Consider the following 25,742-nt stretch of genomic DNA (forward strand, 5'->3'; position numbering starts at 1 on the left):
AGTATTAAGTAAATTCCAACCTAAACGTCAAACTTCACCACGCGTTCAAGTTTTAAAGAAACACACCAAATAGCTCTTTCCCTCGAAACCCTCGTGACCTGAAGAAACCCTAACGCGGCGGCTCCTCCCCCGGCATCCGCGACACTAGCGGCGTCGGAGGCTACTCCTTCAACTCTCCCTCTCCTTTTCCTTTTATCTTTCTGGTACCATTCCATCCCTCGGCGACATACTTGCTGTCTCTGGTGAGTTTAACGGTGGCTAGTGGCTGTTCTGACAACGGCGGAGAAAGAACTGGACATATCGAAAGCGGATCTGGAGCGGCAGTGAGTCGAGTGAAGAGGTGGTCACTGGTTGGGTCGGCTTTTAGGGTTCTACTGTCGAAGTCAGTTCGAGCTGTTTTACTTTGGTCTCGTCGGCTCCCAGTGAAGAGGCGGTGGCGTGTGACTGTTTGCTTGACACTTTGGATGCGGATTTGGAGGTTGGTCTCACCTTGCCGACCATTGTGTCAGATCTGCAACGAATGGGTGGATATGGTGACGATAGGAGCTGCCTCGGCGTGTGAGATGCTTTATGTCTTCTACCGCTCAAGAGAACTCCATAGTCTCTCTCTGGAGGCACACTGAGGTTCGTACGGAGGACGTGTGTTCACCAAACTTTCTCTCGCGATGTGTGTATTGTTTCTTTCCGGAGACCGTAAAGAATCGTCTATGGTTTGGTCGGAGAAAGAAAGGGAAGTGCTTCTTCTCTGTTCAAGCAGTGTTGCGACATTGGCGTGAAGTCGTCTGATTAGGAGAAGTTGTTTCTTCGGTTCTCGGAGACGAGTCATGACGGTCCTTATGCTTTTTCGAGTGGTCTGCGGGAGAGCTCGAAGGACCAATGGTGATCATGATTAGAGGCATGGTATGCGCAGTACCGATTATTGTCTTATCCGGTAGTTGTGCCTCTTCTTCTGCTGTTCAGGTTCAAAGCTGTCCGTTAATGGAGCCATGACCTAAACCCGTTTTTTCCCCAGCTACGAAACCGCTGTCCCGAAGTCCTCAGATACATGGAGAGGAGTAAGCGCTGGTTTGGCGTTGAAGTAACTGGTCGGCCAAATTCTTTCGATCTCTAATCCAGTTGCTAAGAGCTCTAATTGAAGACCTCTCTCAATCGTGAGAAGAAGCACCTTTCCGGTGATGAGCAATGGCCAAGCTCAAAATTCCAATCAATAGCTCCATTCGCTACGTGCGTTTCTTAGAATTCTCATTATTGGTTTCTGCAGGCTAAGGATATGTTTTGTATTCTGGTTTTTAGTGGTAGAATTTAGTGGTTTAAGAGACGGTTCATTCCGAGTAGTGGAATGAACTTGTTCTCAGAGTGGTGAAAAATGTGATATCGGATTGATTCGGGTAGCGTAGGATCCTTCTAAGTGTTCCTAGGTGATACTAGATCCCGATATTGTATATGAGGTGAAAATCTTGTGAGGTTGTAATCTCGTTACCACGAATTGGTTAATGCAAAGTTGAAGTTGAGCCCAAAAAAAAAAAAAAAGAAAAAGAAGGATAAGTGCGTCAAATTCAAGTTAACTATTGGAAACTATTGTGATAGACAACAATGTACATAAAGAAGTAGGTTCGAAAGCTCATACACGATATTTTTTCCTGTTACTTTTTCCCCTAGATTTCTAATCAGTGCATTTACTAATTGTAGGATCAACCGCGAGATAACCATATAGCTTTGAGTCTGACCCAAATACATCATTGGGAATCTTCCAGACTATGCAAGTAATCATGGCAGTCATTAGTATAGTGAAACATAGAGTAAGTAGCCACCGTATATGGAGAAACTAAGCCGAGCGGGCAAGGCAATGTGTTTACAGAGATTGCACTAACAAAGGCCGAAGTGGTGAAAAATACTTTTCATCTGCATTGACTATTGATGTTAACAGAGCAAACTCGGTTTCTTTTTGGTTCGATGCAGAGAAGATTTAATAATCGATCTTGCTAGACTAGTAGAGTCAAAAATATTAACCAATAAACCTAAGGCTTTTACAAGATTTGAGTAACACTAAGCAAATCCTGGAGGGAGTCTCCACAAGATTGACTATGTGTGTAACATAAGTCTTAATTTGAAAACCAATCAAACATATCATCTTTCTTCTTCACCTCAGAGAATAAACATAACTCTTGTTGGTGCCTTCCTTGGTAAGCTCGACTAGACCCGGCATCTATTCTTGTAGAGGGTGGTTGTTCTGAAGACATACCAAGCCTCAGTGATAAATCGCAGAGCCTCTCTGTTGTTTCTTCCGGGGCCTTTATACCAATAGGCATGCCAATGATTATGGGGGTTTCAGGGACTCTTAAAGACATGTCCACTTGATCATTACCTCCGTAATACAAAGGATAGACTGAACCCAAGTTGACGGGAGCTGGAGATGGAGATGGAGCAGTGGTAGTCCCTAGTTTTCTAGCCAATGGCTTTTGCTGCATCGGCATGGATTCATGTAGAAACGGGTAACCGCGAGGAGGTGGAGGAGCAACACGGCTGTTGCTGTTATCAGAAACATCCACAGGGATTGCCGCTTGAACAGTATGGCTTGGTTTGGTCGATCTTTGAGCATGATGATGATAATCATGATGGTATTGCGGGTCATTAGCGGAAGCAGAAACCGGTTGTTGGATCTTTGGAGCGAGGTAAGTCCTTATATTACTATGTCGTTGGCTTCTAGAAGCTTTTACAGCAATGCACCCAAGGTTAAGAGCAGCTGACAGCAGCCAAAAAAAAAAAAACACCACAATGAAACACACAATAAAACAGTACAAACCAAAACCTCATTTTGACAAGTTTACATAACAATAAAAATGCAGAGTTTATGAAAAAAGCAAGGTTACCTTCAACACAAGGAGGCAAAAGAGGGCCAGTTTCAGTGGTTTCATCTCGTCTAATAATGGTGTCGATAGCATCATTGACTCTATTCCACAGAGTATCAGCATCTGTATACTCTTCCTAATGGGAATCAAAAATCCAAACTCAGCGTGAAGCACATATAAAAGAGAGGAAAGTTGGTGAGAAGGACCTCGGAGTTGGCTTTAGAGTACATGATTTCCTCGGCTTTCAAGACGACAACAGGCAACTTCTCCTGCCACTCTTTGTTCTTCCTCGTGCCCGCACTGTGAGCTTCCATGGCGAGTCTGAATTATCCAAAACCCCAAATTTCAAAAACCCTAAAAAGAGTTTAGTAATCGAGAAAGGTGAGTGAGAAAAACCTGAAGATCTGGCGGATGATGGAACCTCGAATTGGTTGGTGACGATCGCTATGCCAAGCTCGTTTCACGCACTCGTAAGGTCTAGCACCTGGCCGAGGCATCTTCTTTCTCAGAGTCAGAGCCTAGTCGCTATGGCTAGGAAAATGGAGAAGATTTAGAATCTTTTTAACCGATCCACGGTATTATAAAGGGGGAGAAGCTCAAATAGATCTGAAATATGAGTTCATAGCGTTAGGTCTCAGTCATCGCGGAATCTCCGTTGTCACTGCGTCTCCATCGTTCGTCGCCGTCACAGCTGCTCCTTCTGGATATGACTTTGGGACCAATTCTCTAAACACGAAACGAACCGGCTTTGTGAGTTTACAGTTATGCCCCTCGTATGGATTTTAACGGCTTGTGTGGATTTTTAGTCAGAATGCTAGTTCAACCGGTAGCCCATATTCCGGATTTTAACGGCTTGTATGGATTTTATCAGATTTTTACCAGTTCCGTCGATTCGGATTTGATTTCAAAATGCTGGTTTACGATATTGCATATCCACTGAAGATATGTTTTACTTATATGATTGCTTCTTATACGGTTCGATATAGAAAGGAATGATTTATATATTATCTAAAGATACAAATAAACTAATTACAAGAGAGAAATCAATGTAACAAAATCTGAAAAGATGAGCTCTACAATATTTTATATCCACTAAAGATATGTTTTACTTATCTGCTTGATTCTTTTACAGTTCAATATGGAAAGGAATGATTTATAGCTTATCTAAAGATAGAGATAACTACACGTCCAAATATGTCAGTCTCAAAAAAATTTAAATTATCAAATACCAAGTTATGTCTAAAGCAAAAGATTTTAAAAAAGTTTTCAAAAAGATGGATCAGTACAATAATGGTGATATCTCATGGGAAGAATTAAATTTCCATGGCATAAGCAAATGTTTCTTCCTATGACAATGTCTCAAGTGGATAATATGTTTGGAGTGCTTGAAACTGTAGGCGAAGACCGAGTATTTGGAGCTTCTAAATATTTAGTTAATCAACTTCATCATTCATCTCTTTTCCGGTTAAACATGAAGACGTGATTAATAAGGAGCTAAATAAAGAGGTTAGTAAACTAAAAGTCGATCATAATGCCAAGAACATATAGAATCAACTTGAACACGGCTATCGGTTGAACCGATATATAACTTTTACTTATTTTCCTTAAAAATTTTAATTCCGTTATTAAAATCTGTTTTGTATTCTAAACAAAAATTTAGGTTTTCAATTTTTACTATCATCTTTCTTTGCTGCCGACTGTATATGTGTTTCGACTTTTTATGTTTTTTTTTAATTTTTTATTTATTGTAATTTACTTGACATTTGTTGTTTTGTTTTATTATTCTACTAGTGGTTTTCCGGCGCTATGTACCGGTTTTTCTAATATTAATATTACTTCGTTGGTTTTATAATTTAGAACATTTTAAATATTATTTAGAAAAAAATGTATCAATGATATAGAGATCTATTAATTTGATAGTAATCTGGTGCAGCCATGAGTAGAGACATTGGAGAGCTAAGTGAGTCTGACGAGGAAGAGCCAGACTTGAGCCGAGAAGAGCCAGACTTGAGAAGAGAAGAGCCAGACTTGAGCAGAGAAGAATCTAATGAGCTAGTCAGCTTGTGGGGTGGACCAGTAACCAGATCAAGACTGAGAGGACAAAAGAAAAGCCTCCAACACTTAGCCAAATCCGTGGGGCTTAAATCAGAAGAGGAGAACCAAGATTAACCAGCTTGTTGGTTTAATTTTATTTCAGTGTAATTTGATTTCATTTAAATTAAACCAATTTCGGGTAGGATTAGGATTTATTAAAAATCAATTTCGATTGGGTTTAGTTTAGGAATTAGATTAAACCATCTTGGTTTATGATTAGGGTTGCTGGGGGTTTTCTATTTATCTTTCTACGCGCATAACATTTTAAGTTTAAATATATGCATGACAATATAAGTTTAAACATATGCATAACAATTTGAAAGTGTAATAGCCAAATTGTTTATTATTTGATTGGCAATTATTAATTTTAATTACGATATAAGATTAATTTTAAAATGTGGACTTCATACAATAATTATGGAAAACTTAGTGTTTATACGTTTATTTATTATGTTGTGAATATATATATACTTATTTATTTATTTATTATGTTGTGAAATTATTACCTTTTGCACATAGTATATATGAACAATTGGATATGAAAATACTACCTTTTGCACATAGTTTATAATCTTATTAAAATTGTTAATTTAGTTATTAAGATAATATTACACATTTAAATTGAATAGTTTAGTAATCTTGTCTCACTTATAGTGCAGTTTTTAATATATAGTCTTACTATAAATTATTTTCCCAAACTTTCTATAAAAATAAAGAGATAAATAAATATTCATTGTTTGGTTTTCCTCGTGATTTTGGTCACCTCGACTTGTATTAGTAACAAACGTCACATGCCCAATTTCAGCTATGGTCTTTGTCTTAAAGACTGAGACTTTATATTGTCCTATTTAGTACTTCACATAAAAGGAATTACGATAAAACAAGCATCACATTTAAATTGTGTAAGTAGATACCCTGCTCAACAAAATCAAATAAATAACACCATAAGAAAATTTAAGCACAGCCAAATACTTGTCGCACTTTCCTCAAAGATTACCAAAAAATGGAGGAGTAAGTATCTCTCGTGAAGACTAAACAACCAACAAACATTTTGTGCAAGTTATTTTTCATAAATGGAAGAACCATAGAGAAACAGAAATGAGTGATTGAGTACTGTGCGAGTTGTGTCATATCAAAAGGGGTTAAAAGAAGCGTTTCTCCTTTCAGTTGTGTCCAGTGTCCACATCAGATTCATAAGAAATTGCATATGATACTTCCTTCTTTGCCATGCTCTCTAAGACACCGGGATAGATTTTGGAACCAAAGATCAAAATCATGAAAGAAGACCGTAAATACAAATTAAGAGAGTCGATAGCACTATGGTACCATGCTATATCTGTAGAAGGGAGGCTGGTAGCGAGAAGTGAAGATGCATTTGAAGGCTTGTTGTTGTTGTTGTTTAGTGGTATGGTCATAGGAGAGCAGCGGCGCGTAAATAAGACATCAATGAAGGAGGTCGCTTATGGGAGGTTGAGGAGGGGACGGAGGATTTTTTTTTTTTGCTAGCATATTTATAATTGAACAATCCTGAAGAAAGACAGACAAATACAACTTTAGTGTTGGTTGTGTTCAACTAATCTAATCATGTTTAAGAAGAAAAACAAATTGATATCAGAATACGCTTCGAACGTAGAGAATCAAAAGAGCTAATATAACGACAAAAAAAATTATACAAAAGCACAAAAGCAAACTTTTGGAAGATAAGGCTTATCTTCATCATCAAAGGTATTGCATAGCACCCATTTCTCTATCCTCCCGAGATAAGGCCTGGTCATCTTCCACTCTGGATTAAGTTGATGGTCCCGTGGATGAGTGTAGACTGCAACACATCAAGAACGAACCAAACATTTAGACATCGAGGTTTGTGAAATATGTAATTGACAGAAATAAGAAATAGAAAGTTGTCGAAGTTACATGTTCATCGAGAAGAAGCATGTCAACACTCATAAGCTCTCCACCTTTCCTGACATTGCGAGCTTCCCAGAACCTCAGAAGACGCAACTCCGCTGTGTTTGAGCAACAGACTGCTATCAAGTTGGCGAGAAGAACATAGGAAGACGACATATTTGAAGGGGATGTGTCGGATTGTTTAAGCTATAAGATATCTCAATGGTGTAGATCTATCGCTCCAAAAACACTTATTTATAGGTCGACCTTGGATCTGTTACATACACCACTCGTTAATGGTAATAAATGAGACGAACTGGGAAGGGAGGTGGGGTGGAGATTAATGATTGTATTAAAGCTTGAGTTTAAGGAAAATAAAAGATGCTACAGGAAACAGGCACGATGGAAGGACACATCATCGAACTGGAGAAGAGGGCACACCAAACCGTAAACATAAAGCGGGCCAAAAATATCAAAGTAGTGATGGCCCAATGAATTAACAGAAAGCCCAACGATTACTCCGCGAATTAGAAGAAAGAAAAAAGAAGCTCTCTCTTTACTCGACACGTGGCGCAATATGGGGATATGAGAGATGAGGTGGCGGCGTCTGGAGAGTTTCTCTTCAACTTTATTAGTATATATATATATAGATAGAAGTTCTAACTTCTACCACATAAACTGTGTTTTCTATTATTTGTCGTGAATCACATGACTTTATTTATCTTTTTGTTTTACAATTTTTTAAATAACTAATGTTTTGTGATGAATGAATGTCACTTAAACTTGCATTGTTATTTTTAAATTATTTTGATATATATTTATGAATGTTTAGATGAATGGTGGAGATATTGTGGATGTGATGCTTCAATTTTGTAAAAGTTAGCAATATGAATTCTTAGTCGAACTGTTTCTTCATCTCGATGTGAGCGTAATTGATTATAATGAATTAGAGAATGTTCTTGATGAAAAATATCCCAAAACTGATGAAGTGACAAACCCATAAAATTTTTATGACAATTTTAAAATATTTGATTGAACTTTCTGATTTTTTATCATATATAATATTGACTAAACTATTTTATTTGTCATTCTTAGATTTTGTTGAAAATTTCACTATGTCACCTGAAAAAAATGAAGTGGACGATGATAGAGAGAACCAAAATTAGTTGATGTGATATGGTGATAAACAACGAAAGAGAATATCATAAATGTAAATTATAAAATTACTTAAAAATTATAAACAACGAAAGCGGATATTTAACAATTGTGACGATTTGATTATTATGTAAATATTTATCTCCGCGCATGAGCATAGGAAAATCATATACCAGTTTATGCTTGGTATAAAATTAAAACTAAATTATCAATCAATTATTATAGTATATCCGAGTAAAGGTACATTTCATGCCCCTGAAAAACTTGAACTCGATTGAACCAAACTTGAGTAGGCACCCAAATGTCCAAGCTTAATCATCATTCTAACTAATTCACTATATTAATTATGTATATAAAATTAGATTTTGTACTATTTTAATAAAGTAAACATGTTGATAAAATTTTACGATGAAAATAAATTGCAATAGTTTATTATATTGCAATTACTTATTTATTTTGTAGTTTTATGTTTTATATTATTTTAGTTAAGACTATTATTTATGAGTTATTGAGTTGTGATTTTTTAACGTATTTAATTTTGCAAACTATTCAACTTTGATACGGTGTTTGTTTATAAAATTCTAATTTGATTTTAACTTGGTGCAGTTAGTATCTTATCATTTGTATGGTTATTTCGATTATAATATCGTATTTTGATTTATTATTAGGATTCATGAATTTTAAAAAAAATGCACAAATCACTTATATAATTTATAAACTAATAAAATTCCAAAATTGAAAAAAACATATTTAGAAGACCAGTCTGAAATTGCCTTATTTAAATATAACATTACATACCAAAGTTATCAACTGAATTGAAGATTTATCATTTCGATCAAAGTTTTTAATCTAAAACACTCAAATGTTTAGAAAACTTTCTTATAAACAACATATTAGGTTTAATTTTTTGAAGGTAACACTAAGTGAAAATTGTATGCGCCGCATTCTAAATAGAAATTTTGTTTTTTTGTTGGAGTAACAAATAATATAGGTATTAAAACCTTTTAACCATCTCTATTACATGTTATAATTGTGGCATCAATAACATGTATAGCAAACTGAGTTATTTGAATTTTATTTAAATAGTCATTTTATAATATTCATTTTGATATTTCATCTATTCAAAGATGAACGATTTTTTTCTAACAAAATCAATGGGTTTGGTCTTTTTACAGAGAGTAGATAAGTTTTTTTAATGAATAATGTAAAATCTTAGATATTAATTTAGTAGTGTTTATAATTCAGAAATGAAAGAATTATTATTTTTATTTATATAGAGCATACAAACATACATATTATTAGGACTGAGAATTTCTTAATTTAGAAGGAAAATATTGATTAAGAGATTAAAAATTAATCAAATAAAAATAAACAGTAGTTAAGAAGTTTCTACTAAAGAGACAAATTTGTGAATAAAATTTAATTAAAAAAATAAAAATGTTTTAATGTCCTAAAAAGGTAATTTCTGAATAATTTGATGTATTTATTTTATTATTAAGATATTACATATTTTAATGTCATAAGAAAATTTGGTTTTTTACTGAACCACATGTTTCAAATATAAGAGAACTGCTATATTTTTATTTTAGTATATTTGCTCTTTGATATTAGGTTCCTTTTTATATATATAAAATAATTTTTTTTTTAATTATTGTATAAAATTCATAATTTTTGTATATTTTTATACTAAACCTATTTTATTATATTTTTTATTTATATAATAAATTTATTTTTATAAAATTACATGCTTAAATATGAAAATTGATATATATATATATATATATATATATATATATATATATATATATTAAAAGATATTTTCTTTTTATATTAAATTCCTTTTTGATTTGTAACCAAAAAAAAAATTATGTTTTCATTATTTTCTAAATATGAAAATGCTATATATTTATATTAAAGATATTTCTTTTTGATAATAAGGTGATTTGGAAAAAATTAAAAAAAGGTAAACCAAAGATATATATAATGCATGTTAATAATAAACCCAATTCATTAAAGTTATCATTGTAATTAATCATTCTAATAATTAATATGAGAATGACACATAAGAAATTAACTTTTCAAATAATATTATAGTGATCTCGAAAAGAACATTGATCGGAGGAAATTAAGTTTCTCCATAGACAAGCTCCTAAGAACATCATTAACCCACAAACCCATTTGGGTCTCTTAATAAATATTTTAGTATTTAAATGTAATTAAAAACTCTAGTTAAGAGACACCTTGATTTTTCACTCCAATGCTAGTTTCTTATTTAGGGGTTCCTAAAAACAAAAGTTTTAACATTACAAAAGTTTTAACATTGCAAATCAAATCAGAACTCTAGTTAAGAAACAAAAATTTCTCGTTTTAGAGATAATAACATCTATCACCTATTCCCAAATTCTAACAAGTGTATATTCTGATCAGACCAATGGATACTTTTAAACTCAGTATATCAATTTTGCAAGAAAAGAAACTAGTAAGTGGAAACTGAAATTCACCTTCCAATGATAGACCGAGTATATTTCTGACCTGTAAGCATGTACTCAACTGACCAGCCTTGCCTTCCCAGACTCGTATTCTTGGATCACTTGTGGCTTCTCATTGATCAGCTACACAACCAACACATCTTCATATTAGCATCATTACAAGAGAAAAAAAAGAGACAGAGTGAAGAGAGAAGTAGTGTACTTGAGCAAGTTGGGAATGGGTGAGCTTCTTCTCCCCTCGGGCTTGCATGATTGATTTCTTCAACTCAGTAGGCACACGTTCATCTGATTTAAAATAAAGCTGAGTGATTTTCAACCATCCCTTGCTGCATAATGAAGAGCAGTGCGACCACCATTGTTTTTGACATTCACATCAGCAACTGAACACACAAAAAAAAAAACAAATCCATCATCATACGTCTCCGAGCATCTTCCCTTCATCAGGATTTACAAAGACGCTCGCGTCGAGCGTCTCACCGGCACCGAAATCATTCCAACATCACTAGACAAAACAAACGGCATCGTTACAAAAGACGTAATATACTCACCGGAGCATAACCTCTCCGTCCGTCTCTTCCTCCCTCACAAAGCCACCGCTGGTAAGAATCTACCTCTTCTCATCTACATCCACGGCGGAGCTTGGATCATCGAGTCACCTTTCTCTCCCATTTACCACAACTACGTCACCGAGATCGTCAAATCTGCTAATTGCCTCGCCGTATCGATCCAGTACCGCCGCGCGCCGGAGCATCCGGTTCCGGCGTCGTATGACGATTCATGGTCAGCGATTGAGTGGAATTTCTCACATCCCCAAATCCCCAAACAGAGAGAAACAGAGAGCAACATCATCAACATCTGGAAAAAAAAATCGAATTAAGTTAGGCATTATTACGAAGAAAGATTGGCATCAACATCCCCAAATCCTTGGGCTGCAAATTGGAAAGAAGCTCTAAGGAATTCGGAAAATTGGAGAGAAATCAATTAAACCCGAAAAGATGAGAAAATGATAACCTGTGAGGATTTACAGAGGAAAGGAGATGAAGAGAATACACCGGAAAAGTCCTACTCCTACCATGGCTTCTTCTTCTTTCTTCTTTCTTCCTTCTTCACGGTAGAGAGAGCCAGAAGAGACGTCTCTTCTTTTGCTTGATTAAGAGACGTAGTTTCAGATAATTGCTATTATTTTTTTTTAATTCTAAAAACACTAAGAGACGGGACTAAAAGACCCCGTTAATGATGCTCTAAATTAAAGACACAAAGATATTACATACTAGAACTGGAGAAAGGTCAAAATATCTACGTGGCCAACACAAAAATGATAAGAAAAAATAATAACATCAAGAATCGGAGAGAAAAAGCCCATGCATAATTTTTTTTGAAATCCATGCAACCTTCGAAACCACTGCATCACCAGAAAATCAGCGGACTTCTCAAAAATCGACAAAAGAATTTTACCACCAAAAATTCTAAAGCTTGATCTACAAAATTAAAAGATTTTTTGGACTAATCACACCATCAATCAAACAGATTTAGATCTTTCGATCACAGAGCAAGGTAGATCTTGAACATATCAAAAATTTAAGCCGTTCTTGAATCAACAACCATTTCGCCATCATAAGCACTGATTTCAAATGCCGGCTTCCTGGGATGACGTCGCTCACTCTCTCCTGTCTCAATCGGGAAGTAGACACCGTAACTACCTGTCCATAGTCACTTGGCACAAGCCACGATCTACGATCTCTGGTGGGAACGGAATGATCGTCTACACAGAGGTAATCACCGATCTCCTGATCTGACCATTAAGAAAATCTCCTCCACAATCAAGAACAGAATATCAGCTCTCAGACCTGAGAATAACCTGTGAAGATGAAGCAATAAGAAACAAGATGGTTGGTTAAGGTCTCAAGACAATGGAGATACCACTACAAGAGACAAGCATGCATGGTTGGTTAAGGTCTCAAGACAATGGAGATGCCACTACAAGGGACAAACATGCATGGTGGGTTAAGGTCTCAAGACAATGGAGATGCCACTACAAGGGACAAGCATGTATGGTGGGTTAAAATCTCAAGACAATGGATTATTAGTTTATCATATCTCATCTTCCATTTGCCATACTTATAACCCCTATATGTTCCCATAAGCAAATCAATCAAGCAAATAAGATTCTCCTTATTTACTCTATCTCTCTCTCTACTTTCTAGATTAAACATCTCTCTCTCTCTTGTTCTTCACTATGTTCTTCAATTTTTAACATGGTATCAGAGCATCCAAGCTCTTGAACACCAAACTGCTTCCGCAAATTTACTCTATTCACCTTACTCTTTCACTTGTTTGGTTTACTTTCTTCATTTCTAGAGAACATATCTTGGCTTCCCTTGTTTTCTCTCTTGCCTAGCCTCAGAAATTCAAATTTCTTCTTGGCGAATTTTTTATTTTTTACCCGCTGGACAATAGCAAGCAAAGATGGAGCAGCACAAGCTAGTTAGGATTCCAGTCATCCTGAAAGGTCCTAACTACATTACCTGGTCGAGATTGACCAGGACAGCTCTTGGAGGAAGAGGTCTATGGGAGCACATCACCACAAGTGAGGCCCCAAGACAAATCACCCAAGGAGAAGATGGCAAGGAGGTTGTAGTGGTAGATGAAGGCAAATGGGGTCAGGAGGATCTCATGGTGCTGTCTATCTTGCAAGGCTCACTTGATACTCCTATCATGGAGTCTTACTCACATTGTGAGACTGCAAAGAAGCTATGGGATACCTTACACAAGGTATATGGCAACACTTCAAACCTCACCAGAATTTTTGAGGTTAAGAGGGCAATCAACAACTTACAGCAAGAGGAGATGGACTTCACCAAGCACCTTGGGAAGTACAGCCAGCTGTGGTCTGAACTTGAGATGCTGAGACCAAGTACCACTGATCCTAGTACACTAGAAGAGAGGCGTGAGCAAGACAAGGTCTTTGGATTGCTTCTCACACTCAACCCAAGCTTCAATGATGTACTTAAACACATATTGAGAGCTAAAGAGCTTCCAAGCTATGATGATGTGTGTGCTCAACTTCGGAAGGAGCTAGGCTCAGATGGTCTCTTTGGTGGAAAAGGGGAACTGTCTATGGCAAACAAAGCTGAGAAGATGGAGAGTGCTTCAGTCAACAAAGCACACTTCAAACCAAGAAGAGGAGGAGACAAGTCTGTGACTTGTGAGCACTGCAAGAATCTAGGCCACTCCAAAACCAATTGTTGGATCCTCCATCCTCACCTCAGACCTGCTTCAACCAACAGATACAACCAGGCCAAAGCACATGAAGCAAGAGCTCATGAAACCACAGTACCAGGCTCCATGCGCATAGGAGAAGATGGAAGAGCTATGATCTCAACCACCCACACTGGTGGATCCACATCCCATGCCATGTCCCAGCCATCCCCTGATGATGCCTTCATCCGCAAGTCAGACATTGAAGCCCTTATCAAGGCTATCAATGCAAACTCTGGTAACATCAGTGTCAATGCTTTAAATTCTATTCACAGTGCTTCACATACTACTAGACCTTTGATCATCGATTCGGGAGCTTCTCATCATATGATTAGGGATGCTAGACTGATTAGTGATGTTAAACCTGCTCTAGGGAGTGTAGTGATTGCTAATGGTGATAGAATTCCAATTGAAGGAGTAGGAAACTTGAAACTGTTTGATAAGGAGTCTCAAGCTTTTTATATGCCTACTTTCACATCCAACTTATTATCTGTTAAGAGAGCAACCAATGATCTAAATTGCAATGTTATTTTCAGTCCTAATGATGTGTGCTTTCAGGATATTAAGACCAGGAAGATGCTGGGAAAGGGTGTGAGCAAGGGAGAGCTTTACTTGCTTGAAAACACCAAGCTTTCAAATTTATCTTGTGCTTTCAATTCTGCTTCTGTGTTAGCTAGTGATGTTTTATGGCATGCTAGATTAGGTCATCCTCATTATCGTGCCTTAGGACTGATGTTACCTAATCTATCTTTAAAGAGTGGAAGTTGTGAGGCTTGTATTCTTGGTAAACATCAGAGATCTGTTTTCCCTAATTCTAAGACTATTTATGAAAATTGCTTTGATCTTGTGCACTCTGATGTTTGGACAGCACCTTGTATGTCTAGGGAGAACCATAAATATTTTGTTACATTCATAGATGAAAAATCAAAATATACATGGCTCACCTTGATTCAAACTAAAGATAGAGTTTTAGAAGCTTTTATTAACTTCCAAAACTATGTATCTAACCATTTCAATTCCAAGATCAAAATTTTTAGGTCTGATAATGGCGGAGAATATACAAGCACTGCTTTCAAACATCACTTAGCAAAACATGGCATAATCCATCAAACAAGTTGCCCATACACACCACAACAAAATGGAGTTGCTGAAAGGAAGAATCGCCATCTTATGGAGGTTGCAAGGAGCATGATGTTCCATACCAATGTTCCAAAGAGGTTCTGGGGAGATGCTGTGGTCTCAGCATGTTATTTGATCAACAGGATCCCCACCAAAGTCCTCCAAGATATCTCTCCCTTTCAGGTATTAAACAAAATAAAACCTCCAATTGATCACTTGCGTGTTTTTGGGTGTGTGTGCTATGTCTTGATACCAGGGGAACAGAGAAACAAGCTTGAAGCCAAGAGTGTCAAAGGCATGTTCATAGGATATACTCATGCGCAGAAGGGGTACAAGTGCTACATACCTGAATCAAGAAGAGTTATGGTCTCAAGGGATGTTAAGTTTGTGGAATCAAAGGGATACTATGATGAGAAGAGTTGGGAAAGCCTTCAGGATCTCTCACAAGGATCTTCAGATAGGGCAAACAACTTGAGAATCATTCTGGAAAACCTAGGCATCAGCCAGCCTCAAACAAGTGGCGTACCGAGCACTTCACATATACCTCCAGTTGTGGATGAAGCTACATCAATTGAAGAAGCAGTCCATCCTGATCATGAGGGGGGAAACCAACCTAATTTGCAAGTTATCCATGAGGAAGCTATCCCTGAAGAAGATATCCATGACGAAGCTATCCACGAGGAAGCTATCCAAGAAGAAGCTATCCAAGAAGAAGTTGTTAATGATCAAGATGGAATGCAACAAGAAGTTCAACCATTAAGGAGGAGTACAAGGGTGAAGAAACCATCTCAGTGGATGGACACCAAAGTATACTTCAACAACAATGCAGTAGCTCATCCTATCCAAGCAACATGTTCTTTTGCGAGACTATCTGAAGAGCATGTAGTCTTCATCAGCAACCTAGATCAAGAGTATGTACCAAAGACTTATGAAGAAGCCATGAAGCATGAAGAGTGGAGAGCGTCAGTTGGGGATGAAGTTGGTGCCATGATCAAGAATGATACTTGGTATGAAACTGAGCTCCCCAAAGGAAAGAAAGCTGTTACAAGCCGTCTACTCTTCACCATCAAGTACCTTGCCAATGGGAAACCAGAAAGAAAGAAAACAAGGCTAGTTGCAAGAGGATACACCCAAGTCTATGGAGAAGACTATCTGGATACATTTGCACCAGTAGCTAAACTCCACACCATAAGAATTCTACTCTCATTGGCAGTGAACTTGGAATGGGATTTATGGCAGATGGATGTCAAGAATGCTTTTCTTCAAGGAGAGCTGGAGGATGAGGTTTACATGAGGCCACCTCCGGGTATGGAAGACATGGTCAAGCCAGGGAATGTCCTAAGGTTGAAGAAAGCAATATATGGGTTAAAACAGTCACCAAGGGCTTGGTACCACAAACTGAGTACAACTCTCAATGGAAGAGGGTTTGTAAAGTCAGAAGCTGATCATACACTCTTCACACTCACAAGCAAGCAAGGAATTGTGGTGATTCTTATTTATGTAGATGATATTATCATCACAAGAAGTGACAAGGAAGGTATTATCTCAACCAAAGTCTTTCTTAAGTCTACTTTTGATATTAAAGATTTGGGTGAGCTAAAGTACTTTCTAGGGATAGAAATATGCCGGGGCTTTTCTTATCTCAAAGGAAGTACACACTTGATCTTTTGAATGAGGCAGGAAATCTTGGAGCGAAAGTAGCCAAGACTCCACTAGAAGATGGGTATAAGGTACTGCGTGAGGGGGAGATTGAAGACAAGCCCTATACTGACGTTAAACACCATAGAAGAATTGTAGGAAAGCTGATATACCTCACCATCACCAGGCCTGATGTATGCTTTGCAGTTAACCAAGTAAGCCAGAATATGCAAGCTCCCAAGATACACCATTGGAACATGGTTGAAAGGATCCTAAGATACCTAAGAGAGGCGCCAGGGCAAGGAGTGTGGATGGGATGCAACAAAAATACAGAGATAGTTGGGTATTGTGATGCTGATTGGGCAGGAGACAGAGTGGATAGGAGATCCACTACCGGCTATTGTACATTTATTGGAGGCAATCTTGTCACTTGGAAGAGCAAGAAACAGAAGATAGTGTCATGCTCAAGTGCTGAAGCTGAATATAGGGCAATGAGGAAGCTCACTAGTGAGTTGATTTGGATCAGAAACCTACTTCGAGACTTGGGTATAGAGACATCAACTCCAATCACCATGCATTGTGATAATCAAGCAGCAATACACATAGCTTCCAACAGTGTGTTCCATGAGAGGACTAAACACATTGAGGTGGATTGTCATAAAGTTAGGCAAGCAGTGGAACAAAGGATCATCTTACCCTGCTACACAAGAAGTGAGGATCAACTAGCTGACATCTTTACCAAGGCTGCAAGCACCAAGGTTTGCGAGTTCATACATTCCAAGTTAGGACTCGTAGATTTTTCATCACACTAATCCTCTTAGCCATGAAGTGTTCTACTCTTTTTCCTTGGCTTGGTTTTTATCCCATGAGGTTTTTCCAAGCTAAAGGTTTTAATGAGGGAATGCTTCATGGTTTCCAAGTTTGACCAGTCCCTATGGTCAAGCTTGAGGGGGAGTTTGAAGATGAAGCAATAAGAAACAAGATGGTTGGTTAAGGTCTCAAGACAATGGAGATACCACTACAAGGGACAAGCATGCATGGTTGGTTAAGGTCTCAAGACAATGGAGATGCCACTACAAGGGACAAACATGCATGGTGGGTTAAGGTCTCAAGACAATGGAGATGCCACTACAAGGGACAAGCATGTATGGTGGGTTAAAATCTCAAGACAATGGATTATTAGTTTATCATATCTCATCTACCATTTGCCATACTTGTAACCCCTATATATATGGGATGTTCCCATAAGCAAATCAATCAAGCAAATAAGATTCTCCTTATTTATTCTATCTCTCTCTCTCTACTTTCTATATTAAACATCCCTCTCTCTTGTTCTTCACTATGTTCTTCAATTTCTAACATAACCCCCTGGCCAGCGAATTAATACAGCTCTGGTTCTCTCTGTTTCTCTCTGTTTCCTGCGTGATCGCTGTCTATTACCCCGTCATCTTTCTCGTCTTGTCTGATTCTAACTAGGGTCCTAATCGTTTTTTTTATCTTGTTAATCTTCTTCTAGTTAGAAGGGATGGGTCTTTTATTATAAAGTGGGATGTTAGTTTGGGCTTTCTCCTTAAAAGTGTACTAGGTTCTAATTGGTTTTTGTTTAGGTTTGTATTAAAGTGGGCTGAGAGCCACTTTTTCTACTCATCATATTTTTAATTTAATGCAAGAATCAGTTCAAAAAAAAAAAAAAAAAAATAATGAAAGTTAAGAGAAACGTCAGACTCCGGTACTCAGAAGGCCACATAAACCGACCACCTGAAAAGAAGCCACATAAACCGACCACCTGAAAAGAAGCTTGAAGGTTTAGAGAGAGGTTACATGTGATACATTTACACAATTCATTTTTTATAATATATGTAATCAATAATAATAACGTAAGCTTTGGTCCATTCTCCTCTTCATTAAGCATCTAAGGCCATGATTATCCCTAAGAAACCAAATGGATATCTTAGTTTAAAAAAAAAAAAAAAAAAAAAAAATTAAAAAGCAAACCAATCGCGGACCGTCACGTGTCAGTGGGGCCCGCGAACAGTGTAAGAAATTCACTAAGATCGGTTCTTAATTAGTAGTTTTTGTAACCGATCCTTAAGGGTTTTGTGGGGGTCCACGCACTAAGAAATCCACTAAGGACCCCGGATAATCATGCTCTAAAATTGTTGTTTCGTTGTGTAATGATGAATAATAATAGGCCATATAAACAATCATTTATAACAATCATTTATAGTTTAGCACAAGTTGAGACTTTCTCTTCACGTGTGAGAGGTTACATGTGATACATGTTTAGAGAGAGGTTACATGTGATACATTTACACTATTCTTTTTTTATAATATATGTAATCAATAATAATAACGTAAGCTTTGGTCCATTCTCCTTCATTAAGCATCTAAAATTGTTGTTTCGAAGTGTTATGATGAATAATAATAAAATTGAAGGTTTAGAGAGAGGTTACATGTGATACATTTACACAATTCATTTTTATAATATATGTAATCAATAATAATAACGTAAGCTTTGGTCCATTCTCCTCTTCATTAAGCATCTAAAATTGTTGTTTCGCTGTGTTATGATGAATAATAATAGGCCATATAAACAATCATTTATAGTTTAGCACAAGTTGAGACCTTCTCTTCACGACCCGATAACGCCTTCCCCATCTATCACGGTCGTCCTATCAAATGCCTAGGTCTCATCACCATTTGTGAAACCCTTGGTTGAAACGCTTTCTTTGAGCATTCAAACCATATAATTATTCTTCTCAATTATGGTCCTGAATCAATGTGTCTCACTATTTGATAATTAATTTTGCTTCCCTATCTCATGTGCATTTCCGTTTCTTTGGTCCCATAAATAGAGATGCAAACGTAAACATTTCTCATCGCTGTTATCCACTCCTTTCCGTAATTAACCTTCCAACCAGGGGCTACACAATGGCGAATTCCCATATACTTTTTCTGAGCTAGAATCCGGTTGTTGTAAGCAAACATCACTTCAAGCAACCATACGCTTCACCGAGCTTACCAAGTTTGTCCAGCTGCTGGAGTCCGTTAATTCCTGAGGAGGTGTTTAGGTCCTGAAGTTATGAGCAACTCTTGGCACTGGCGAACACAAACACCAAGTTTCCAGCTCTGTGTCTTCAATTAAGCGATTGATCTCTATTTTCTAAATCGATTATAATTTCATTTTACCAACGTTGCTACTTTTCCATTGCAGACATCGTTAATGAAGTTAACCACATAACAACCATTTTCAACGAACATATAGGGTACTCAAGGAGTAATGACAAACATTTTAATTGACTGGTTCATTACTCTTGTTGAACCACATACATGTTTACACGTCCTTCTACATTCGTTATAGTATTTTCCAGTTTAAAATTGTCACCTCTCCATTTGTAGTCAGTGTGTTTGTCTGGCAAGCCAAGCCAGCATACACCACCATAAATTGGAACAGGCGGGTGTCAATCCTATGGTCATCGCTCCGACGAAAATTTGTCCAAAATCGTCGGAGGTTTTCCCTATCACTGCAAAATGTGTGTTTCGATATTGTGCATCTGAACATTTTTGGGAGTTACCTAAGCTGTGATTGCAGGTCACATGTTCATTAGTATCACATCTGGGACTCACCTCTACTTTGATAATGACAACACTGCAGCACAGAGTTTCCTGAATGAATCAGAACCTCACACGATAGCCTGCCAGTTTAACTATCCTCTTACACGCTTTCTCATACATTTAACATCGCCTCCTCATGTCCATACATTAACTTATCAACTCTGATTTAGCTTAAAAATCATGCACTTTTCACGGTCCTTACCTCATTGTACAACAGACTGCAGATCTATGTACACCGTCAAAGTTGCAGCATATAAATGTCGGATGGGTGGTGCTACATCTCTTGTTAAAGGTTCTCCGAAAAACTACAGCACGTGATCTCTTCCTTTACTTGTACCGCATGTCATGACTCAAGTGTTGTTGGTGTTGTTAAGTTTTATGTAGCTGTTGGATCAAAGAATCATGCAGGTCCACACAAAGTCACAAATTACACACAAAAAAAGATCCTCTTGCGTACGACTTCTTTTGAATATCCAACAGGTTTTTGGATTAAAAAAAGAATCTTCCATCCCCGGTTTTTTTTTTGACAAAGAAGCTTTCATCCCTAGTTGCTAAGAGTATCTCCAAAAGAAACTCTATAACTTCAAATATAGAGTTTTTTGTTCTCCAAAAAGATACTTCAAAACTTAAAATTTACAGTTTTAAGGAGTGAAACTACATATTTGAAGTTTTACTACTCAAAACTCCAAATTTGACGTTTCATCTTTTTATTTGCATTCTGGTCCTTATAATTAGTTACACATGATACTTAAGTATTTTTTTCATTTATCGTTTTAATATTTAGAAATTTTGTATATTATAAATATTTCAAATTTATTTTTATAAATTCAAATTTTACACATAAAATTAAATAAAAATTTTAAAATAAGATTTATAATATTTAAAACTATAATTAGACAATAAGAATATTACAAAAGAAACTTGATAAAAAGAATTTAAAGAAAATACATGAAGACTTAATTATTGCACAAAATTAAATTTTACAGCAATACTAATAGTCTATTAAATTTGCTCCGGAACCTCTAAAATATTTTCCAAACAAATTTTGTGAAACCGAGGATGGAGCATTATTCCATAAATAATGTGATATTTTGCTTGTACTTTAATATTTAATTATGTATTTCTATTTATAGTTTTATATTTTAGTGTAAGATTTTATTAATTAATATTACTATAATATTTTAATATATGTATTAGTTATCTATAAAATTTTTATGAATTTATATTAATTATGACAAATATAAGGACTATTGTGTAAATTACAAATAATTTTAAAATTAAATTTGAAATTTTGTTTTTAGAGGAAAACACCTTGAAATTTCAAATATATAGTTTTGCAAACTCAAAAATAGAGAGTCTTTTCGGAGATGCTCTAAGCGACGAACATCTTTTATAAAACTCACTAGTATTAAATAAAAGGGAAAATTGCCAAATATGACTTACAACTTGAATTCAAATGCAAAAGTAAACTCAAACTTGAATCAAATGCAAAAGTAGTCTAAAAGACTATTGAAATTACAACCAGCCCCTTGTGAATAAACAAAACAATCGAAATTTTTTTACGTTTCTAACCCCCGTAAGTCGTCTGTCCAGACGACTTTACAGTAAGTCATCTGGACTAGTTCTACTTAGAAATAATTTAAAAATTTTATAAAAAATATTTTGATAAGTGGAAAATTGAAATCATGTAATTAACATATGTTTTAAGAGATATAAATTAAGATATAACAAAAATTAATTGTTTTCAACATAGATGAGTGAAAGTAGTGAGTCATGATATTCTTTGGTTTAGGTTTTGCCAACATATGTTGTAGTATTGTATGTATTTTTAGGGTTAGATTTTGGAATGCATAAATGTTTTTTTGAAAACTAACATTTATGAAAACTTTAAAATTTACCTAAGTGTGTTTATTTCTGTGTATAGTAAACACTATTTAAGTATAACTACGGCTTTATAACGTGGTTATTTAGTTAATTTAGTCAATTTAGTTTAGGGGTTAAATTTAGGGTCTGGGACGACTTACTAGTAAGTCGTCTGATGTACAGTATTCAACAGACGACTTACTAGGAAGTCGTCCAAACCGGACCGAACCTTTAATTTTTCAATGTACTTTTAAACCAAACCGGATTATTTACCAGACATATATAAGGTGTTTTTTTTATTCACTGTTTTGCGAAATTCAGAAAACCTAACGCCGTTTCTCTCAAAGGCGATTTCGAAGGCGATTTCCGTCGATTCTCTCTAATCCATCGTTCTCACCGCCGGTTATCTCTCCGCCGTTATCACCGTCATTCTCACCACCGTTCTCACAGCCGCTTCCTCTATATAAGATCTGAGAGGAAACCCTAGCGCGCATTCTCTCAGAGGCGTCTCGTTGAACTCCGTCGCCGGTAAGTTATATCTCTTACTGTCGAGTGATTGATTGAGGAAAAGATGAACATAAAACATTGTCTCTATCAATTTATGCACTCGTTCTTTTTTTCACGTCTATTTTTGCAGATATATAACCACTATGTCGAAGGCGACTATATCTTCTCCGAATTTTTAGGTCTGCTTTAAAATGTTCTACTGGAAGTCTTGGAAGACTTATAATTAAGTCGTCTGCAAAGTCTTCCAGCTGGAAGACTTTCCAGACGACTTAATTATAAGTCTTTCAGCTGGAAAACTTGCCAGACGACTTAATTATAAGTCTTTGATTGTTTTGAGATGGTTGACTTAATTATAAGTCTTCGATTGTTTTGAGATGGTTGTCTTTGATTGTTTTGCAGGCAAAAAAAAGTGGATATACCAGAACTCCCCCGTAGGATACATACATTAGGGGAAGAGCCCCCCGCAGTGCATAGCATTTCGTATCATACTTGTTGGACGTTGCATACTGCTTTAAAGAAAGCTCTTCATGATGACGAATATGAAGAGCTGAAGGAGTCGAAGTTGGGAGTTTTCATCAAGTTCCAATAGCTGAGATTAGACTTCAAGGCTGGTTCACTACATGCTCGGTTTCCAGCTGGACATAAAGAAGAAGTATGAGCTGTGGAGTCTCGTTGGTCCAGAACCTGTGAGGTTTTCACTGTTACAGTTCGAAAACCTCACTGGTCTAAACTGCGAGTACATCGAGGACCTTGAGAGACCTCACTGTGCCGTTACAAAGGAGTTGACTTCTTTTTGGGAGATGTTGGGAGTTCATGTCGAAGCTGGGCCATCTACTCATGAGATAATAGCAGCATTTGAGAGATGCGAAAGGTGGTCTCGGGATGATCGCAAGCGGTTCGCGTACCTTGCCATCTTCACTGGATACATTGAAGGGAGAAAATATTCAACCCTACACGGGTTAGTCTGGCAAGGCTAGTGATGGAGCTAGAACGGTTTGAGAATTATCCATGGGGGAGAATCGCGTTTAAGGTGCTGATGGACTCTATGAAGGGCAGAGATATTTCGGGTTGCTACACTATTAATGGGTTTGCGCAAGCTCTCCAGGTCTAGGTGTACACAGCTCTGCTGGAATTGGGTGCTAATTATGGTAATCCTCTCCCAAACAATCCGTCTCCACAGATACTGGCTTACTAGGGCCACAAAGGACGCAGACAGTTTAAAGAGGCTATTCTCAGTCAGGTATTTACTGCAATCTGGACGACTTCGCAGAAAACTTATAATTAAGTCGTCTGATAAGTCTTCTAACTGGACGATTTAGTAGAAGACTTATAATTAAGTCGTCTAGAAAGTCTTCCAGCTGGATGACTTAGTAGAAGACTTATAATTAAGTCGTCTGGGAAGACTATCCAGACTACTTAATTATAAGTCTTCTACTAAGTCTTCCAGCTGGAAAACTTTCCAGACGACTTAATTATAAGTCGTCTACTAAGTCATCCAGTTGGAAGACTTTCCAGACGACTTAATTATAAGTCGTCTGCGAAGTCTTTTCTTTCCATCTTTCTTAATCCGTCAAATATCTAAGTTCATATCTTCTATATACTGCAGACTAGGGTGATCAACTTTGTTCAGAAGGACATTGGTGAAATGTTTCCAAAATGGAGTTTGATGTTGAGGACACGCCCACGGAGAACATAATTAAACTCATGTTTGTGAAGAAACCGTGGAAGTGGACCATGGATTGCTGGGAAGTCACCGGTACTTGGGTCAATATAGAGCCGGCGGTTGTGAGTCCAGCGAAGAAAAAGGTAGTGAAGGAAGACAGTCCAAGACCTCGGAAGAAAGCTCGTAAATAGGCTAGTGAAGAGGTAGCTGCAGTGGCTAGTGAAGAGGTAGCTGCAGTGGCTAGTGAAGAGGCAGCTGCAGAGGCTAGTGAAGAGGTTCATACGACTGTTGGTGGGTTGACCAAAGAGGATATTAAAACCATGTTCAAGGACATAGTTGATGCCATGAGGGAAGGGTTTGGGACGTGCCTTAAGGAGATCAAGTATCTGTCGGAAAGGGTGGAAGTTGTGGAGAAGAAGGTTGGTATCACCACAAAACGGAAAGGGACATCAGCTCAAAACACTACCCCTCCACCTAAACCGACACTCGAACCCGGGGTTAGTAACGAATCCTCTCCCAACAAGAGATTGACTAGACAAAGTCTTAAGAATAAGAACTGAAAAGTTGCATTTGCTTTGTTTCTTGTATGTCAGAACATGTGTGCTTTGTTTATAGTGTATGAAATGGATCTTTGGACAAAGTCATTGGTTATTATTGTTTGAAACGGATATTTGGTTATTATTGTAAAAACCCATCTTGTATATTGCAGAGTGAAAGTGTTAATGGGACGAACGCGGAAGGAAGAGCTTACCGGAGGATAAAGGTCCAGATGTGCCCGCAGATGCTAGTTCCTCGAAAGATAAAGCTCCAGAACCGAGCCTTGTTCTATTGGACAAAAATCAATCCACTGTCTCGGATTTACAGAAGGAGGATGCTAGATATCTGGAAAAGAGGGATGTTGCTTTGGCACTTTGCCGTGCAAAGAGTGATCGAACAAGGAAACTTGCTGCCTCACAGTAATCTCCTTATACGACAAACAGCATGGCCAAAGTGATCATTCCAAACAAAAAGCTTTATCCAGGCTATAATCCTTTTGCACCAATTGACAAGAAGAAGTTGAAGCAGCTCGCTGATTGGTTGAAAACTTGTCCGTAAGTGTTTGCTTTTCCCATAATATCTTGCTTTAGTTTACAAAAACTGATTGCTTTTCAACATTTTGTGTTTGCAGTCATTATAGAACACCTCTCGATAAAAAACCACGTACAAGTAGAACTTGGTGGTATCAAATCCTCCGGACCTCCTTAGAGTGGCTGGAGGACTGTGTAAGTCTTCTGCTATGACTTAGATGACTTACTGATAAGTTTTCTTTGTAGACAACTTACCAATAAGTCGTCTACGTAGAAGACTTGTACCATATTTTATATGCAACATATTGATGTTTGGATTAATGTGTTGAGGAAGAGGTACGAAGCTAACCCACAACATTTCAGGAGCGAGAGAAAGTGCTTCCTTGATCATCTCTTTTCTCAGCAATGGAGATTCAACTACAAGGATTTTAAGGGATCGGAGCCCGATCAGAACGGTTTAGGAAGAAGACTCCCTAGTGGGCGTGGAATTATTATGCAGGCACTATACCATCATTTTGCCAATTGAACAAGGTTTGGG

The 25,742-nt window shown here is 37.1% G+C and overlaps 2 protein-coding genes across 2 annotated transcripts; one reads left to right on the forward strand and one right to left on the reverse strand.

Annotated features, from left to right (window-relative positions):
- Positions 1 to 1,991: 1,991 nt before the first annotated feature.
- Positions 1,992 to 3,599, reverse strand: BNAC07G07420D. Its single transcript, XM_013852297.3, has 4 exons — positions 3,246 to 3,599; positions 3,056 to 3,170; positions 2,871 to 2,985; positions 1,992 to 2,743 (listed from the first exon to the last, which is right to left on the reverse strand). The coding sequence occupies exons 1-4, from the start codon at positions 3,344 to 3,346 to the stop codon at positions 2,103 to 2,105; spliced, it is 972 nt and encodes a 323-aa protein (XP_013707751.1). The 5' UTR covers positions 3,347 to 3,599; the 3' UTR covers positions 1,992 to 2,102.
- A 6,926-nt stretch (positions 3,600 to 10,525) lies between these two features.
- LOC125590454 (probable carboxylesterase 5) lies at positions 10,526 to 11,351 on the forward strand. Its single transcript, XM_048764028.1, has 2 exons — positions 10,526 to 10,695; positions 10,919 to 11,351. The coding sequence occupies exons 1-2, from the start codon at positions 10,526 to 10,528 to the stop codon at positions 11,349 to 11,351; spliced, it is 603 nt and encodes a 200-aa protein (XP_048619985.1).
- Positions 11,352 to 25,742: the final 14,391 nt, after the last annotated feature.

Source organism: Brassica napus, chromosome C7 (assembly GCF_020379485.1).
Source record: "Brassica napus cultivar Da-Ae chromosome C7, Da-Ae, whole genome shotgun sequence".
Classification (NCBI taxonomy): domain Eukaryota; kingdom Viridiplantae; phylum Streptophyta; class Magnoliopsida; order Brassicales; family Brassicaceae; genus Brassica; species Brassica napus.

Coding starts and splice junctions, on each gene's coding strand:
- LOC125590454 (XM_048764028.1), top strand. CDS start 10,526: ATGTACTCAACTGACCAGCCTTGCCTTCCCAGACTCGTATTCTTGGAT. Junction 10,696..10,918: donor CTTGAGCAAGTTGGGAATGG/GTGAGCTTCTTC, acceptor TCCCTTCATCAG/GATTTACAAAGACGCTCGCG.
- BNAC07G07420D (XM_013852297.3), bottom strand. CDS start 3,346: ATGCCTCGGCCAGGTGCTAGACCTTACGAGTGCGTGAAACGAGCTTGG. Junction 3,171..3,245: donor ATCATCCGCCAGATCTTCAG/GTTTTTCTCACT, acceptor TGGATAATTCAG/ACTCGCCATGGAAGCTCACA. Junction 2,744..2,870: donor TTTGCCTCCTTGTGTTGAAG/GTAACCTTGCTT, acceptor GGCTGCTGTCAG/CTGCTCTTAACCTTGGGTGC.